The following is a 19,361-nucleotide window of genomic DNA, read 5'->3' on the forward strand; positions in this document are numbered from 1 at the left end:
TGCCATGACTCGGGAGTCAGAAAATGCATAAATACCCATATTATCTCATTCTGAGGTGGTGATTTTCAGCTTTATATCAGGCATGCTGCTTTTTCGAAGAAAGGTAGTTTTGCCAACCTCTGAGGTTTCCTTTGCTATTGGACTCTGACTTTAATTTATACACAACCATCTTCTGGGCTTTGTGTTTTGTGGTTTATGTCAGTACTGTCTGACCACTTCTATTTGATCAGCATCTGTTGCCTGAGCTTCAGACAGTGACAAATGTATCCTTGTTTGTGTGAAGTTGAACAGAAGTTCTTGTCCATAAAGAGGTTGAGATCAAACCAGGGTCAAAGCTGAAACTCAAAAAGTCTCAAGGCAGGGCCACAAACACTGACCCTGGTGCTTCACATGAAAATGAATGGTTTCTTTGGTTGTAGAATTGTTGGCTAGTGTAGTTAGCTGCCATCTCTCCGGAAATGGGTGCCAAATCACCATGCTCACCTAGGACAGCAGGTCCCTCCACGGTTCGCCGTGCAGCAGTGCCATCAGCACCAGAAACCAAATTTGATCGGGCCAATGAGGGGCTATCAGAATCACTACGTGCCACCCTCTCCTCACTCTCTGCAACATCGCTGGGATCAATGCCTTGGGCAGCATACAGCAAGCCTTCGGCCATTCATGTGGCAGAGCATCCACTCCCAGCAGAGCATCTCGGTCAGGGAAAACCACTTCACACAGTGTATCATCTCATGCAAGGCAAAGAGATCAACATGAGCTTTCCCGAGCTCTGCCACATCCCCTCCACCACCTGTGGGTGAAGACGCCACTCCTGATGATAGGGTACCAAACTCTGGTACATACTTCATAATACATAGAGCAGGCCTATTCAACTAGCGGCCCGCGGGCCAGATGTGGCCCGCTTCAAATTTCCTGTGGCCCGCGTGTCTCGTCATGAGAATGAACTCGCTTTGACGGGTGTGCATTGATCTTCATATGATTGGCGAGTAGCGCACTGTCGGCCCGCCCCTATTGGCCAGACTAATTCTTCCAGTTATCTTCACTCAGAGAACACAGCACATGACTACACAAACTGACATTTCCAAATGTGTAACTAGTTTTAAATGTTATCATTAAATGTTGATTAAATTACGATTTCTTACCGCCAAAGATTCTAAACCTTGAGCGTGCGCAAATCAAAAATGTTACAATCATACCCGGTCTCCGTTCCTCCGAGCCCTCGGGAAAGTTAGTGAAGGAGCTGTGGTTTGTAGATTGCCTCTTGACTTTGTAAAGTAGGCCAAATATATACGACAAGATATTTGCCCACTTTTATACGTGTTCTGTCTACGTCCGGCGCTTCGATGAGGTTGAATTGGACTGTAAAAATATCTGAGAAGTTAGATGGCAATTGTATTAGGAATTTCACCAAGAATCTGACTCCATAGATATATTGTACCTCTAATAAATTACCAAATAACTCGTTTGTTTAACTATGGCAGAGAATGGCATGGCACAACTAGACTTTAGAGATATGCAAACTGAGCGAGGAGAATTAACCATTTATTAGGCCTTGAGCCTTAGGTAAGAGTAAAAGTATCAGTAATTATCCTTAAACAAAGGAACAAAGGATAAGTAATCTTAACCTCAAAACAAACAATAAACTTGGACTTAAACCTTAACAAGTTACCAAGTTACAATACTACATACACCAGATAAAACAATATATCAAATAATGAAAATAACAAACCCCATAAAGAAATCAAAAGATAGAGAGAGAGAGAAAAGGCAGGGAGAGAGAGAGAGAGAGAGAGAGGGGGGGGGGCAGAGAGGTCAGTGTGACCTCTTGCCTAGACCAGAGCAGAGCAGGAAGAGAAGAGTCACCTCTTGCCCAAAGCTGAGAAAGTGAGAGAAGAGAGCGAATCACTGCAAGAGATTCTCTTTTCATTCATCCAGCCACCCCCAGCTCAGCAGGGCTTCTTTACCTGAAAGTGGGTGTGGCGTCTAAAACTCTATAATATAGTTCTTAGTCCATAACCATGTACAAATATATTAGATTGCAATGAAACTGTGATTAGGCTGTTGCCCACATTACAAGTATTAATTCAAGACCAAACATGGATGTATTATCATTTGTCATGAAACAGATACATTTTAGTTTCCAACATTAATTCATCAGAGGCATGGAGAGGGGGAGAAGAGGTGTGTCCGAGGGCCTTTAACCAAATGGCCGGCCACACACACAATGGGAACAGTTCAAATGCAAATAGATCACCTGGACACAAAGGAGTCTAGCTGTGAGGTCGTCTCCCCCGTCTTTCAAGAGGACTCATGCCTGAGCAAGTAATGTTACCCTAGAAAGTTATGTATGGGAAAATAAGATTATCCTATAAACTCATATATGGAAAATAACCCAGCTTTACAGTCGCCCAGTTGACACTGTGAAGTCATTATCTCATAAGTGTCAAAAATGAAAGCTGGCCATCCATATTCACATATTTGTCCATAGTGTCCAAAGGAATCTCTCAGAGTAGTTTTGACATTAGTTGACCGAGCTTCTCCGGTCTGAAACAAGTTCTCAGGATCAGGTGAGCATTGCTGTAGCGTGGAACATTCTTCTTCGTGTAAAAGCAATCTGGAGTTGAGCAGAATCGTGAGAGTATCGTCTGTCTGCTGTAACATTAGAATATCAATAGTCTTTTGCTTTTCAATGAGTTGGGCATGTATATAGGGAAAAGACAGGAAAGAGAGAAAGAGCAAAACAAACAAACCAATATACAAATTTTAAAATAAATGGAATTAAACACATTCTGGTGTATCTCAAATTGAAAAAAATGTTTCATAAGATAAATCATCTTTGTCACTGGCATTATTTGCATACTGAATACAAATCTATCAAGAAAATCAAATCAAATAATCAAAGAATGTATATAAATGATTGGTTAAAAGGAAAGCAAATTAGTTCATCCCAGCAGTTAAAATTCGAAATTTCACTTGTGTGTGACTGTGTGTATGTGCTTTATCACTTCTGAGCACTGTAAGAAGTCAATATTTTAGCTATAAGAATAATTGTACCACCAACATCTGTCTATGTGCTTTGAAGCAAAACATTTACAGAATCTATGCCCTTTTATATAAGCATACAACAAGTCAGTATATAACATTTATCTTATACTTAAATGTGTAAATTCTTTTTAGAGTGAGCATGAATGTTAGTACAACTGTCTGCCACAGCAGTCAGCCATGTGTACGTCTCCTTGGCAGATCTGTGTGTACAACATTTGTTCAATTTAGAAGTAAATCAGTGTGTTAGCAATTCATTTGGAAAAATTAAGTAAGCATGAGTCATCCTTGATTGTTAAGCGTCACACAGGCATCCAAAATCCAACTCAATAGGGTTTAGTGTTAGTCAATAATCTGTAACATGCACACCTAAGGAATTATCTCTCTATCAGGGGCTTATCTGTAGTCATAAAATATTTTACCTCATATCCATAACTCTTTGGCTCATGGACCGTTTAACGACAACAATTTGTTTATATCAGACTAGGCCTAGTTTTTCACGCAGAGGCTCTTTTGGCTTGGTGATAACAACACTGGTATAAAGCAAGGATTATTTCGTTTGGCTAGCCCTCAAAATGAGTACATATCAAAAAAATGTAAAGAATAAGCATACTACTGGCATTGGTAGGTGCTTTCAAACAGAAACACTTAAAGGTCTATCCCTCTACAGGGGCATACAACAAAGCCAGTACATATCGTATCATCTTCAAATTAAATAAACAAAAACTCATTGTCTGGATATGTGACTAACAAATTTCTCATCAGAGAAAACAACCTCGAGAGGGCACTGTTACAGGAGATGGCTATGTATTAAAAGGTGTTAAGACCCGGCTGAACAGTCTAATTATCCGTGATGTCTCATTTTTAACTGCAGATTTGATCATAGTGAGAAGTTCATCTTGCAAACCGTTTTGTTGTTTGTGAGGAGGCTTGTTTCGCTCGCGGCGCTTCAGGTAATATGGCGGAGGTTTCCCCAATCCGAGGGTCCAGCATTGTTGCTCGTCATGGCCCACTTTATGGCACGAATTGCAGAATCTGCTCGCTTTGGGTCCGCGTTTGTGGCCTTGTCGTTTCTTGACCAAGCCTTGGCTGTTTGTGTCCACGTGTCTCACTGAGGCCACAGCGCATTCGTCAGGTAGAGGTCCATTTTCAGGAGAGACAGACCTACTGGTGCTTGGGTTGTCTTGCAAAACAACAATGTCTGGGACCTCATTAGAAATATCAGCATCTCTCACATCAGAACAAGATGGCAACGAAGTTGGCAAAGTAGAGTTATCAGAAATATCGGTGTTCACAACATCTTTTTCATCAGTCATTTGCATTGAATTGCGAAGTGTTTCAATTTCATTCATTTTCTTTTGCAATATTAAAGACACGAGGCCTTCCACCATTGAAGGCTGTATATCACGTTTCCCCGCCTCAGTGCACGCCCAGAAATCATATATCTCCAACTCGCTAGAGTGAATTGTGATTCCTTCATGTGCTAGTTTGTCTAATGTGCCTTTGTATTTTAATGTTGTTCTCCATGCAGATAATACCACATTTTCAGGTGTGTTGTTCCTTAAGAGGACCATAGCTGCGAGAGTTATTTTTTCTGAATATTATGGTGAAATGTTAACATCAATAATGCGTGCGCTTTTGTCACACGTTTTCAAGAAATGTTAAATTTACTCACCAAATTTCAGAGATAGATCAAATCACTCACGATGACGATTCGCTGCTGTTGAGTAGAGACGTTTACATCTATTGTTTAAGGCGCGGACCGACGTAACTGGAATGCTTGTTTTAAAAGCAGTTTCAGATCACTAAAGGGATGTCACCAACTGTAAAGTAGGCAAAATATACGACAATATATTTCCCACTTTTATACGTGTTCAGTCTACGTCCGGCGCTTCGATGAGGTTGAATTGGACTGTAAAAATATCTGAGAAGTTAGATGGCAATTGTATTAGGAATTTCACCACGATTAAATCTGACTCCATAGATATATTGTACCTCTAATAAATTACCAAATAACTCGTTTGTTTAACTATGGCAGAGAATGGCATGGCACACTAAACTTTTAGAGATATGCAAACTGAGCGAGGAGAATTAACCATTTATTAGGCCTTGAGCCTTAGGTAAGAGTAAAAGTATCAGTAATTATCCTTAAACAAAGTAACAAAGGATAAGTAATCTTAACCTCAAAACAAACAATAAACTTGGACTTAAACCTTAACAAGTTACCAAGTTAAAATGCTACATACACCAGATAAAACAATATATCAAATAATGAAAATAACAAACCCCATAAAGAAATCAAAAGATAGAGAGAGAGAGAAAAGGCAGGGAGAGAGAGAGAGAGAGAGAGAGGGGGGGGGGGCAGAGAGGTCAGTGTGACCTCTTGCCTAGACCAGAGCAGAGCAGGAAGAGAAGAGTCACCTCTTGCCCAAAGCTGAGAAAGTGAGAGAAGAGAGCGAATCACTGCAAGAGATTCTCTTTTCATTCATCCAGCCACCCCCAGCTCAGCAGGGCTTCTTTACCTGAAAGTGGGTGTGGCGTCTAAAACTCTATAATATAGTTCTTAGTCCATAACCATGTACAAATATATTAGATTGCAATGAAACTGTGATTAGGCTGTTGCCCACATTACAAGTATTAATTCAAGACCAAACATGGATGTATTATCATTTGTCATGAAACAGATACATTTTAGTTTCCAACATTAATTCATCAGAGGCATGGAGAGGGGGAGAAGAGGTGTGTCCGAGGGCCTTTAACCAAATGGCCGGCCACACACACAATGGGAACAGTTCAAATGCAAATAGATCACCTGGACACAAAGGAGTCTAGCTGTGAGGTCGTCTCCCCCGTCTTTCAAGAGGACTCATGCCTGAGCAAGTAATGTTACCCTAGAAAGTTATGTATGGGAAAATAAGATTATCCTATAAACTCATATATGGAAAATAACCCAGCTTTACAACTTTATATTCCTTCTTTACAGCGATGGATTCGTTGCACAATAAACATGAAAGTCTCGTACTTGTTGCAGAGGGTAAAATGAACGATTCTCGTTGTCAATTAGACGTTTCTTTAGTCAGAGCCATCTTCACTCCACTCGTGGGAATGTTATTGTTTGTGATTTGCGCAGGCTCGAAGTTTAGAATCTTTGGCAGTAAGAAATCGTGAAATAAATAAAGAGAGGCAGAGCTGGCATTACTTTTTCTTTAAATTCAATGCTAAGTATATTTGAGAGATTGGCGCTGTAGGCTACTGTGTGTGTTTGAAACACTTATGAGCCTAATTATCTTGAAGTAGGCTAGTTAAATCAACACTGCAATTTTTCCCACTGATGCATGATATGGCAGCTATCAGACATCAGGTATGAAATACTAAGGTTAGCCTGGGTGTTTTCAAATACTTGTATGGTTTGTGTGGCAGCCTATCACCTGTCTGAGAAGATTTTTTTATGGATATGGATAATAGGCTATGTTCTTAGTTTCTATGCCAGTGTATAAAATTCAATTGAATTGAACTGAATTTTACTCTGATTTTATCAAATATTGTTGGATACAATTATTTTGCGGCGTCTTATTTTATGCGGCCCCTGAAAACCCAGTGATTTTTCCATTCGGCCCTCTTGGTACTGAAGTTGAATAGCCCTGACATAGAGAGTCTGGCCACTTTCTATTGCCGAGCATTGACTTCCTTGAAGGTGGGTACTCTGTTGAAGTTTAAAACTATTGAATCTGCCCAGAGCCACTCTGGATGCCATAACCAATCGCTAATGTTTGGTCTTGATTTATGTAATTCTCAAACTAGTGCACATTGTTCTCAGCTACACCCTCTGTTTGCTGATTGGGCCTGCTCATTTTTGGGCAGAGAAAACCCATGAATATACCGCAGACCTGGGCGACTTACTGAAGGGAAATGAAAATTGAGGGGAAGTAAGTAGGAAGGCGGAGCCAGGCTAGTGATTGGGGGCCTCTTGTGAGCATATCTGCTGCCCTGTTATGTTCTCCTGAAACATGAACTGCATGGACTAAGAGGTGACACCTCACCCATAACAGCCAGCTTTTCACCAGACCGCATAGCTGCGGGAGCGAATACTGCGTTGGCGATTCATATAGGCTCGCCAAGGCAGTATTCGTTCCCGCAGCTATGCCTATGCCTATACTGTAGGCCTATGATTAGCCAGCGAAAATGCTTGAGAGCTAGATGCACCGTTAAAAGTTCCAGCCCATTTATGTGCAGCTTCTGCAACTGTTTGTCCCATGTTCCTTGGTCTGCTTGCCTCTCGCACACTGCTCCCCGACCTAGGAGGGACACATCCATAGTCACCACGTGCCGGTGAGATACCCTCCCCAATGGAGAGGTTCTTGGGGATGTGCCAATAGGCGAGAGCCCTCCAGCATCTCCTGTCCACTTGAACACGTTTGTTCCTGTCCCTGATAGGGTGTGCATGGAATGGAAGGAGGGACCTGGAGCCTACTAACAGACCCCAGTCATCGAGGTCATTTTATATGCTAATACCCCGTCTCCTGAGGGGCTAACGCTTCTTGAACGACTTTGGTGAAAGTGCGGGGTGATAGCGCTAGCCCGAAGCATAAGACAGAGAAGTCCCAAACTCTGCCCTCGAACGCAAAATGAAGATACTTCCTGTGCCGAGGGTGAAGGGTGAATCGGAACATGGAAATGTGCATCCTTTACTATTTACAACTATTGTGACCATCCAATCCCTCTGCTGCACGCTCTGAACAATGCGATGCAGCCTCAGCATCTTGAACGCAATTTGGGATACGTGCTGATGGGGGCGAGGTAGGCTGCCTGCGCCTCCTCCACCTTGGGCAGGTGGGTCATTCCCTGCTCCTCAGCCCCGTGTAGGGCAGAGAAAGGCCCAAAACCCTGGACGGGTGATTGTGCTGAATAGGGTTTCCCCCAAGAGCGCTGCACCTTGCCAAGGAAATCAGGGAAGGCTGAGAAGGGGGTGGTGTCGCCTCTCCAGGCACTGCTCATGATATGACAGCAAGCACTCTAGCTAATTCCCGGGAGAGGGGACAGACTCCTGCTCAGCATAGTCCCTGACACTCTCCTCCAGGTTCTATTCCAGCGAGCTGCTCTCAGGCCATGAGAGATCTGGTCTGACCTGGTCATCATCGTGAGACCCCAGATAGCTGTCTGGAGAGGCCACAGTAAAATTGCCAGCAGGGCGCTCTGCAGCCAGCCAGACCGGCAAATTTGCCTCCCCTTGCTCGACCAGCAGCTGCTCAGGAAGCGCGAGTGGCTCTGGGATGGGAGGGGGCTGTTGGCTTCCATCTTCTTAAGCAAGTGAGCCCTGAAGAGGACAGCCTCTCGCAGTGCGAGCAGAATTCGGTACTGCCATCTCTGTCCTGGCATGAGATATACCCAGACAACTTGCAAATGGAATGTGGGTCCAGGGTGGAGATGAACTGCCCACACTCCTGGACACACCGCTTCATTTGGGCGGCCTCGGACATACTTACTATTTTGTGATTTTATTCATTATTGTTAGAGAAACTGTTTATTCTTCTGTCTTCTGTCAGTTGTTTTAAATCCTATTCTTCCACTCTCGGACCAGTGGAAATAGACGTTGCAGAACGTCAGTGGTGATCAGTGGTGATCGGAAGTGTATTCCCAATGATTAACGCTGAGTAGTTTGACTGATAGAGAACCGTTCATTATCATGTGAAGCACCAGGATCAGTGTTTGAGGCCCTGCTTTTTAAGTTAAAGAGGGGGTGGGTCAAAACAGAGAATGGCAGTTTTGAACCATACTGGGCCTCACTTGTGAACCCTCTAAAGCCTATGAACTTATTGCCTGCAAATGTACGAAAAGTTGTATTACTGTAAACAACGCAAATGCAGAGCAGCATCACTGCAGTGTACTGCTTTATGTTTCTGTGAGTGAGAATGTCAGAGAGCGAAAAAAGAGAGAGAAAGCTGTGTTAATCATTTCTGTACTTCTTGACCGAGACAAAAGTGGTCATTGAATTCAGCATGGAATCTTATATGTTATGTTATTAATCAAATTGTGTAAATATTCAAAGCTCAACTGCAAAATAGTTTAACTGCTGGTTCTTTGTTCTGTTTCTTGTTATGCAGGCCTACATTAAGAAGACAAAAAAGAGAGAAAAAAAAACCTAAACCAAAAAAAACACCACCAACAACAAAAATACGCCATATTTGGTGGCCATTTTGGATTTTTTAAAAAACATATTTTATATTTTAAAGTTTAAAGGCCTTCTTTGGGAAAGTACTCATATTTAAATGCATTATGGTGAATTGTATTTTCAGTTTCTGGCAGCTTTTAATCCATTTTCCCATTACAAAATCCATATTTGGCAGCCATTTTGAAAAATGGCCGCCATGACCCCCAGAGGTCAAATGTTGAGCGCCTACGGTCCTAAATCTGATCAGACCCCCTTTGTGAGCCTTCATACCAAATTTCATGCTTTTATCGCAAAGTGATCAATTTTCGCGCTTAGCCGCCCTACTATCAGCAAGAAATGTTCTGCCTGCAAGAATTGCGCAATATGTTGCTATTTCATCCTCCAACAGTTAAACCTCTTCACCCATGCTTACAGCAATATATGATTGGCATACAAATTTCTACTGACACTGTCATGTACTAAAGTGGCATGCGAACGGAGTTTTTCCACTCTGAAGTTCATCAAGAATCGCCTAAGGACCCGATTGACACAGGATAATTTGGAGGCCCTTATGCTGATGGCGACAGAGAAAGAGATCCTTATGAACTTGGATTCAGATGACGTCATCGACCGGGTTGCGGAGAAGAGCAGGCTCCTTCGCAATTTGTTATCTTCATGACGGTAAGAAAAATGTTTTTATTATGGAGCGGCTGGCTCTAACAATTTATTCATCATGGTTTATGTGTGCATTGATATGACAATTTTCTTATGCAGTTGTTTAAAATATGGGAGTTTATCTGATTCTGCACCATCATTGGGGCTATCACAAATAGCCAACTGATGTTTCCGTGCGTTGTATCTGCGAGTTGGGGCGCTTGTGGGTGCAAATGCCAGGGCCGTTTTTTTTATCCCAGTCCGTCACTGGTCACATGCATATGATTACTAATGTATAGAATGCGGTGAAATGCTCAGTTCCTTCACCTATTGTGCATGGGGGGGTAGTAGGGAGGGGCAGGATAAGGGCAAAAAGCATTAAAGTGCATGGGGGTAACCGTGGACGTGGTGGAAATTGTGCCGCTTTTACAGGAGTGTTGATGGCAGTCAATGGGGGGGCCAAGCTTTGGAATGGGAGAATGGGCGACCACCATAAAGGAGTGTGTGTCTGGGTTTGAGAGAGAGAGAGATGAAAGCATTACTGAAAAATAAGCTGACTTCTTGTGATTATAGCGTCCCCTAGTGGTCAAAAGACATGACATGGGAGAGTGGGCGTGTACAAAGTTTGGCTTTGATACTTGAAACCGTTGCTGAGACATGAACCTACTTCCTGTGATTATAGCGCCCCCCTAGTGGTCAAAAGACATGCCATTTGTTGTGCGTCCTCAGGATGAGGTCCTGAGTGCATGTACCAAGTTTGGTTTTGATACTTGAAACCGTTGCTGAGATATGAGCCTACTTCCTGTTACTATAGCGCCCCCACAGTTGTCAAAGGTCACCAAATTTATTGAGCCTCCTCTAATTGGTTGTTTAGTCCATGTACCAAGTTTGGTTTTGATACATGAAAGCTTTGTTGAAATATGAGCCTACTTCCCTTGAATACAGCGCCACATAGTGGTAAAAATTTGCCAAATTTATTGAGGCTTCTCTTAATTGGCTTCTGAGCCCATGTACTAAGTTTGGTCTTGATACATGAAAGCCTTGCTGAGACATAGGTTCACTTCCTGTGTGGAGGCTTTGCCGCCAATTTGGATTGACTGATACAGGCGAGCACTTCCGTCAATTGTTCCACAAAGCAATGAAATTATAAGTCATGGTCTGAAGATGGTCTGTGCAAATTTTGGTGAGTATCGGATGAAATGTGTGACCTGTGAAACTTTTTGAACGTTTTTGACCTTGTCCGGTTGGTGGCGCTACAGCCTGAATGGTAAAGTCTTGTTAATAGGTGGGTGCAGTGCTTAATTTGTAAAGTGGGAGGTGCCGGAACGCAGAGGATGGTTGGATCCTACGACTCAAAAATAAATACATTTTTACATTAATAAATAAATAAATAAATAAAGGGTTGGCGGGACGACGACGCACAACGATTCTGTATGCACTAGCCTACAATTTAAAACCAGTTACCGAGTGCGGAGACAGAGTGCAGATTCGCATGTTTAAGGCTTAATTTCGCCAACACTGCAAGACAGTAAGCTAGCCAAGGTTATTTTAACCACAACGGACAATGCTCAGAGTAAAAGGATGAACTCCAAACAAGCACACAATAGGCTCACGCAAAGTTCGCCCGTTAACTCTCCAAACACACGTTAACGCAACACAATTAATCAATAATTAGGCTAACAAATAAAACAAAGACTACAATATGCATCCCCGTCATATTAACACAAAGGCTGCATGCAGGTGGGATTGTAGGTTTATCTTAGTGCTCCTTCTTAGCGATTCCTTCTTTGGAGCCTTCTTAAACGTTTAATAAGATAAGGGAATAAGGAATGCTATAATCACAAAGGAATAACGTTCTACTCACCCTCTATATGTTTGTAGTTACCCTTGATGTCTTCCAAAATATGTGAACCAACTGCTTTTGTTACGATCTTCGCCCCTACATAGTCTCTGTTAACGTGTACAACCCTCGACAGTCCAATCTGGTCAATCATTATAATTTCTACATCACCGTTCACCTAATGATGAGAGAAGCATTAGATGAAAAAGAAAACATCCCTGAAAGGAAGGATCAGCTATTCTGATGTGGAGTCAACCTTTTACAGTACCTCAGCAAACACAAATTGGCCATCATATTGGTCACACAGATACCCTTCTCTGATGGCGCTAACTGAGGTTGGGCCACATTGATAGAGTCCTGAGGGAGAGAAAAGAAAAACAATATCAAGAAGATGATTTACCATAGTACAGTAAGTGTTGAGTTTATATATTTCAGATAAAAGTGGTCTAAAATAGTCATGGATTGTAAAAACAATCAAACAAACAAATAAAAATAAACACACTTTCACTGGTTTCTTGAGGCGTGGCATCCACTACCTGCCAGCCCCAATATTTGGCATTCAAGTCCGTCCTTTTCATCCAGGCCTCAGTCCAGCAGTGGTAATTCCTTATTATACAAAATACAGGTTAAAATAGTTTCAGAATACCACATTTGCAAATACTAGTTAAGTGCCAGTGTGCTTGCAGAGCAGACAAACTGTATTTTGCACTGATGGTCAAATTATTGCATTCAACATTTGATAGAGATTTCTCAGATGAGAGAAGAGACAAGAGGCCACTTGCTTCATACTGTAGATAGACAGATAACTTCAGTGCTGCTTGAAAGTTTGTGAACTCTCATGGTCAGCTTTTTTTAAACAAAAATAATCAATCCCATTAACCCCAATGTACAGTGCCTATAGAAAGTTATCATACCCTTTTGAAATAGTTACTTTTTTTGTCTTACAGCCTGAAATCAAAACCCATTTAAAAAAAAAATCTTTTCCAGTTTTATTTACAAATGTAGCTGTACAACATCAAAATAATGAAAAAAAAGTAAACAGTTCTGAAAATTAATAAAAAATGAACTTTTATTCTAGTTGTTCATTTTTTATTAATTTTCAGAACTGTTTACTTTTTTTTCATTATTTTGATGTTGTACAGCTAAATTTGTTAATAAAACTGGAAAAGATCTTTTTTAAAATGGGTTTTGATTTCAGGCTGTAAGACAAAAAAAGTAACTATTTCAAAAGGGTATGATGACTTTCTATAGGCACTGTAAACCCGCTGCAATTTTGCCCTCAGCCCGGAGGTGCAACAGCTCCAACCTCTCCTGCTTTATCCGGACCATCTCTTCCTGCAGGGCAGTTTGTCTTTGGAGTTGAATCTCTATCCCCGCAGCACCTGCACCAGCTTCTCCCTCTCCAGGCGCACCAGCATGTCGCTGCAGGTGCAGGAAGTTATTGCGGACCGCCCGGTTAGCAAGCAAATTATCTTCAGAAATAATGGGCTAAATTTACGCTCACGATATTCACACCGGCCCTAAAGGTTAACGGCCCACCGGGAATCCTCCTGAATCTCCCGATTAGCCACCCGGGCCTGCACACACACACGCAGGCACGCACACACGATACATGCGTAGCCTAATTGCACCTGTAGGGGAACACAGAGAGCTGTGTGAGATTATGCGCTGATAAAGGGGTGGGTAATCGATTAGCCTGGCATCGATTGATTCAGTTTCAGCACCACCGCGGTTGACAGCTCCCGTTAAGAGCTTCTTAAGAAGCTTCTTTGGCTTGATCTTAAGGTTCTCCTTAGAAGGCAGTTAAGAATGCGTCTCGGAAACACCCGTATCTCGCGCTCCTTCTTAGCGATTCCTTCTTTGGAGCCTTCTTCAGTCCTTAAGAAAGATCGTATTTGGGAAAATGCGGCCATTGTCTGTGCATCCTGCATGCACTTAGTTTGCAGAAAGGGATTCTATGGTAACTCTGCGTCCGAACCCGGCATAGAATGACTTAAGCTGTGTGCCAGTTCAGCTTCATGCTTTTCTTCCCCGTCCGTGCTTTACGAGTTTACATGGACATGACTAGGGTGTTCAGAAGGAGTCATCAGTTTGTGTGCTTTGCCAACCCATTGCAAGGTAAAGCTTTGTCCAAACAAAGACTTTCTCACTGGCTTGTGGAGGCCATCTCTAGGCTAGCTGAGTAACACAACGACCCTCGGTTTGTGTCACGGCGCATTCCACCCGAGCTATGGACGCTAGGGGTGTGCAAAAAAATTTATTCGCATTCGAATCGCGATTCAAACTCGATTCAGAATCGATTCATAAAATTCCAAGAATCGATTCATATATCCCCCCCAACGGTGTTTAAACTATTGTTCTAAAATTAGTGTAGGAGCCTAAATTAAGTTTATTTAGGTTAAAAAACATTTCACATTTAAAAGGTGTGCAAGTTCATTAATATGATTAATATGATTTAATTTCATGATTTAAAATTTTTTAAAATGCATTTGTGTTGCTTTCTAAGATTAAGACAGGACTTTTATTGTGTTCCTGATATTGCCCTATTGGGGTGCTTTTATTTTGATATGTGGGGAGTGGGGAATTAGAAACCGAAAGGAGATTGGAGCGAATAGTTTTTTGACCTCGCTCTCTAGCTCTCACCCTCGAGATATGTACCTATTTTGTGGATAACTTTATGATTTTTGTAATGTTGCTTGAAGAGTTTTAAGTAAACAGTTAAACATAAGAAGTGGACTCGTGGAATCTTTTCAAGTGCTTTTGAGACGAGGGAGTTTGCTGAGCGTCAAGCTAAAGCTTCAATCGAAACCTAAGAACCTAGTTTAGTTCGCCATTTCCATAAATGGCGCCGCGTCTATTTGAAACTCCAGATGCCTGAGCACTCTTTATTTGACATACTGTAGATTAGGCTAATGAAAAGAGTTCAGCTGAAGCGCTGAGGTGGCCTAGCCTAGACGGCGCAAACGCCAATTTTATTTTTCGGAGGTCCTTCATTAACGGACCGCGTTAACAGACCGCTGTCAGTGGCAACAGGTTTTGAAAGTGAAAGCATAGCCAGAGACGGTTGAAAAAGTATTTAAGTATCTTTGGCATAGCCTACGGGTAGGATCATTCTAAAGAACATTTGAGTCAGGTTCAGTGTTGTGCGTGGCAAACTATTTGCAGCAAATCGATCTAAAAAGACATAATTTATGCACTTGTGTTTTCATGTGTTGTTTGTCCTGTCGGTATTTTCCGATAGGCTAATGATAGCAATCTCATGATGCTGATCAATTGAATTACATTTCTGCCGTGTAGCCATTGGCTTACCGTGCTTGAAGTTAGCTGGCAGACTAGGCTCACTGATTTTCATAGTTTTAAACACAAACTATTTAATAAGCCTACGCCTAAACAGACTTTAACATCTTACCATTTCACGTTAGTCCAGCCCATCACCTCAGTGAACCAGGCACCCCATGTCATCTAAAAAATATCTCGGGAGGGCTTCAATATTACGTGAGAAAACGTATGGTGACAGTGAGAAAAAAATAACGTTGCCATGCTCGGAAAACGTCAGTCTTGTATGTAACATTGAGCTGAAATTTTGTGAAAACAGCCCACTGTAGCATTGTGCAAACATAGTCTTCAAGTCGCTTATTTAGGCTAAAGGTAGCCTACAGTCTGCATTTTAATCATGATTCTCCATTTAGCGTGCGCGCTTGTAAAACTAGTGATGTAGGCCTAGCCTACACAATCCTGGCGCAGTATAAAAACAGTTAGGGCCTACCATTTTACTTTGGGAGAGGTGTAGGCTAGGATCCACAGTGTTACTTTGACAGGAGAGGGAAATGTGTCATTTGATTCCATTTTCAACTGAAATATCAACAACCTTCAAGCTGCATACTCTTCTATCAGCATCAATATCAGAAGGTTATATCATATGATTTCTTGTTTTATAAATTGGCCCAGATGACAGGGGGCAGGCTATATAGTATCATTAAGTAGGTTATAGTAAATAATGTAGTCAAAATTATAACTTTATGTTGCCCATCTGTGCGTTGTGTGGAACCACCGCGGTCCAGCCCTGCACACGCCCGGACTCGAACCCGCGAGACAGCAGCACCTCGGATCGGGAGTCGAGCGCGCTAACAATCCAGCTAAAAGCCCAGGCTACTATAGCTTTCATGCCAGCAGCGCTCTTGAAGTGTCGGGGAGTGAGGTTTACTAACGTTCCACCGCATAGCTAACCAGCTAGCACCCGTTACACATCCTTATGAGTGGACAGAATGAAAGCAATACATCTTACCCAAATAAGCTGACATTGAGTAGAATTAAACTTATTTAATTTGTTGTGCTTCTTTTCTTTTAAATTGTATGTCTACTGCAATCATATGGGAAAAGTAACTATACTGCGAATCGTTTTCTGAATCGAGAATCGTTTTTGAATCGAAAATCGATTTTGAATCGAATCGTGAGCCTGAAAATCGAAATCGAATCGAATCGTGAAATTCTCTGAATCGTGCACCCCTAACGGACACATCTTTTTAGGGGTGTGTCTGTATCTGATGTGTGTCGCGCTGCAAGCGTTGGCATTCAGAAGGTCAATGAGAAAGTCTATGTTTCACATTTTCATATCAACCTAAATTAAGGAGGTGGTGGATCAGTCTGTTTCTTTAAAAAAAAAAAAAAAAAAACATGCCTCTTTCATAAGGGTGCCTTGATTTTGAACTTGCACGCTGTGGGTGTGACAGAAAACAAAAATGGGAAAATGGGAGAATGGTGCGTAACACAGAGGTGTGTAACTGAAGTGCGTAAAAAAGCTAACACGTGATTTACGTGTGAATGGGGAATAACCCCCCTTATAATGGAAGATGACCGTCACATTCTAAATGTATCGTTGCTGTCTGGCACTTTTCCAAACTCCCTGAAAACTGCTGTTGTAAAATCCCTTTTCAAGAGGAATAACTCGGATGCCTCCATGCTAAACAATTATAGGCCCATATCCAATCTGCCTTTTACTGGCAAAATGAATGATAAAGTAGTCTTTAATCAACTTCCTAAAATCAAATGGGTATTCTTTCAGTCTGGTTTTCGGCAAATCGCAGTAGGGGAGTGCCGGGTCAATTGAGACAAGGGGCAATTGATACACAGCGATTTCCTCGAAAACTATGCAAGCTTGAGCCGTCAGATTTTGACACTACGTGCAGCACATAACACCTACCAATCCTAGCAAAGCTCGTGAAATTACGTCACGCCATTCAAAAGTTATTAGCGGGAACCGGTTTTCATAAGTAAAATCTTACATGCGGTAGTTTTTTTGTGATCAAAGGTTGTAATTTGTGTGCCATGCAATAATAATATGATCAAACAACAGATGAATTCGTACTTAAACAGGCCCTAACGTATGCAATGTCTTAGTTTTGAAGTTTAGAGGCAAAACAGGTATATGTGTCAGTAGTCGGTGGAGGTTCGATTGATACAGCTGTTTTTGTCCCTCACGCTAACCCGGAAGTGGCCATATTACACGAGCAATATCTGTGTAGCATTCAATATTAGAAGGGGAGATGAGTATCGTATCAGTGTATGTTCTTAAGTGAGCCTATTACCTCGGACGCTACATCTGTATAACTGAATTAATAACTGTTTTGCAATGAACAACAACTGATTTGAATGAACAACATATATTTGATTGAACAAAACATGTTTATGACATGAATCCACAGATATTCAGCGAAGTGAGGGAAAAAAATATTATGTGCGGTAGTAGTTTTGTGATCAGAGGTTACGCACGGGACAAAAATATTTGTTTGACTTATTTATATTGCGAGAAATTATGTGACATTTTCGGGATTACGAATACACTAGTATGTTGTCCGATATGCTTCATAAAAACATGAGTAAGGTCAGTAGTTTCTGTTTAAAACATGCTGTATTAACTGCCCCTCCTATGTGTCTCAAACGACATGCATAGGTGGGGCATTTGACACAAATGTCAACTTACGTTCAAAGTTTGAAAACAGATCACATGATACAAATGTTTGTGTACATTACGTAATCTTTGAAAACATCGTTTAATTGAAAAGTGTATCAATTGATCCGGCGCTCCCCTACTGAAAAAGCTCTTATTTTAAATGACATTAAAAGCTCAGAAACCAACTTTGGGAAATCTAGACTTAAGATCAAACGGTTCTCAGATGCCTTCTGCTAATTGTTACAACATTTCTGTTACAAATGCTAATCCTTTTAATTATTCTACTGTGTCTCTTTATGTTGTCTTATAAATTATTCTTCATTTTTAAACTATTTTACCTTGTGTGTTTGTTTTCTTATTTATTATGATCTTTACTTTTTGAACTATTGCCTTTCTATGCTTTTATTTGCTCTTATTGTTTGCTTTTGTCTGTGTATGGAATAAATAAATAAACTTGATTAAATTAGAGAAAGCCAGTTCACCTTTTTGCATCGCCCATCTTTGCCAGCAACTTCTAATTGGATACTATGCAACACCAATTTAGCAACATGTTATTATTCATATTCTACATAAGGTTCTCACCACACTGAGTCCTCAGTGTAGTCATTGTTCATTGACCCATTTTCATCCACAAAGATGTCAATTGTTAAATTTCCATTGGTGTCATGGGCAGAGTTGAAGTTGGTGACCACCCTGGATGGGATCCCCAGACAACGAAACACTGAAGAAGAGTAACACATGGAAAGGGGTTGCTGACATATATCTTTTGGAATCTTATGAATTACAGCTTTTGCAACATGTAACCTCACTCACAACCTAATGCTTCATAGGGTATATTACTGGTCCTCTGATCCTTACTACCATGCCCACATGCTATTCCCATGGTTGGGAGTGCTGGGCAAGACTGTGCTTCTTTCAAGCTTTCAGTGCCTTTATCCATTATTGGCATTATTGATCTTATTCACAACTGGGGTTGAATTGATTGATTCAAGAGGCATTGTGGTATCTAAAACCAAGCTAAGCAAAGCTTTAAACATGTCACCACTAGTCATGTACAGTAGTAACAGTACAATCAATACTGCTACAAGCTGGCTAATGTGCTTACCGATAACCAAACTGTTTTTCTGACATTGTTATTAAGGGGTTCTAACCTGAAGCACAAAACTATGCAGTAAATAGTCTGGGGCAGATGTACTAACGCTTTTACGCCCACTTCAGGCGTATTTGATTTCGCAACATCATTCCGCAATGAGATGAAGACGCAGACTGCCTGTCGTGGAAGCTGAGAACTTGTCGTTCAGTTGTTAATATTCGCTAATTGCGTTAGGGGGCGGAGAACGGCGCAGATTACCCAACAAATTTCATGATTGGTAAATAGGACGTAGGCCTACGCTGAAGTACAGTGGGGAGAGCATGTACTGTATTTGATACCATGCTAAAGTTGCCTAAAAAGAGGAATATAAAATCATCATTTGACAATTGATCTTAATTTCCATAGCTATAGTTTGGCATGGTGCTTTTTCCAGTAGGCCTATTAGCCTGTTTGATTTGCATTATGAGCATCAAACATAGCTATGGTGAAGGGTATGTGATGATGTGGGGCTATTTTAACTCCAAAGGCCAAGGGAACTTTAATTATCAGGATGCATAATATCCTGGATCCATGAAATAGCTGGCCTTTAAAAATAAAACATAAAAAATCCTCCTGCTCCTATGGGAATTTAACA

The 19,361-nt window shown here is 41.4% G+C and overlaps 1 protein-coding gene across 2 annotated transcripts in view; it reads right to left on the bottom strand.

Annotated features, from left to right (window-relative positions):
• The window catches only part of LOC134066301 (coagulation factor XIII A chain-like), a 59,794-nt gene that overhangs the window by 18,583 nt on the left and 21,850 nt on the right, over window positions 1-19,361 (bottom strand). For both annotated transcript variants that reach the window (XM_062521591.1, XM_062521590.1), the window contains exons 8-11: window positions 18,217-18,355; window positions 12,187-12,290; window positions 11,953-12,041; window positions 11,709-11,862 (exon numbers count right to left, since the gene is read on the bottom strand). In XM_062521591.1, the coding sequence (XP_062377575.1) occupies window positions 11,709-11,862; window positions 11,953-12,041; window positions 12,187-12,290; window positions 18,217-18,355 (486 nt within the window). The remainder of the gene's footprint in view (window positions 1-11,708; window positions 11,863-11,952; window positions 12,042-12,186; window positions 12,291-18,216; window positions 18,356-19,361) is intronic.

The sequence above is a fragment of the Sardina pilchardus genome, chromosome 19 (assembly GCF_963854185.1).
Source record: "Sardina pilchardus chromosome 19, fSarPil1.1, whole genome shotgun sequence".
In the NCBI taxonomy this organism is placed as follows: domain Eukaryota; kingdom Metazoa; phylum Chordata; class Actinopteri; order Clupeiformes; family Clupeidae; genus Sardina; species Sardina pilchardus.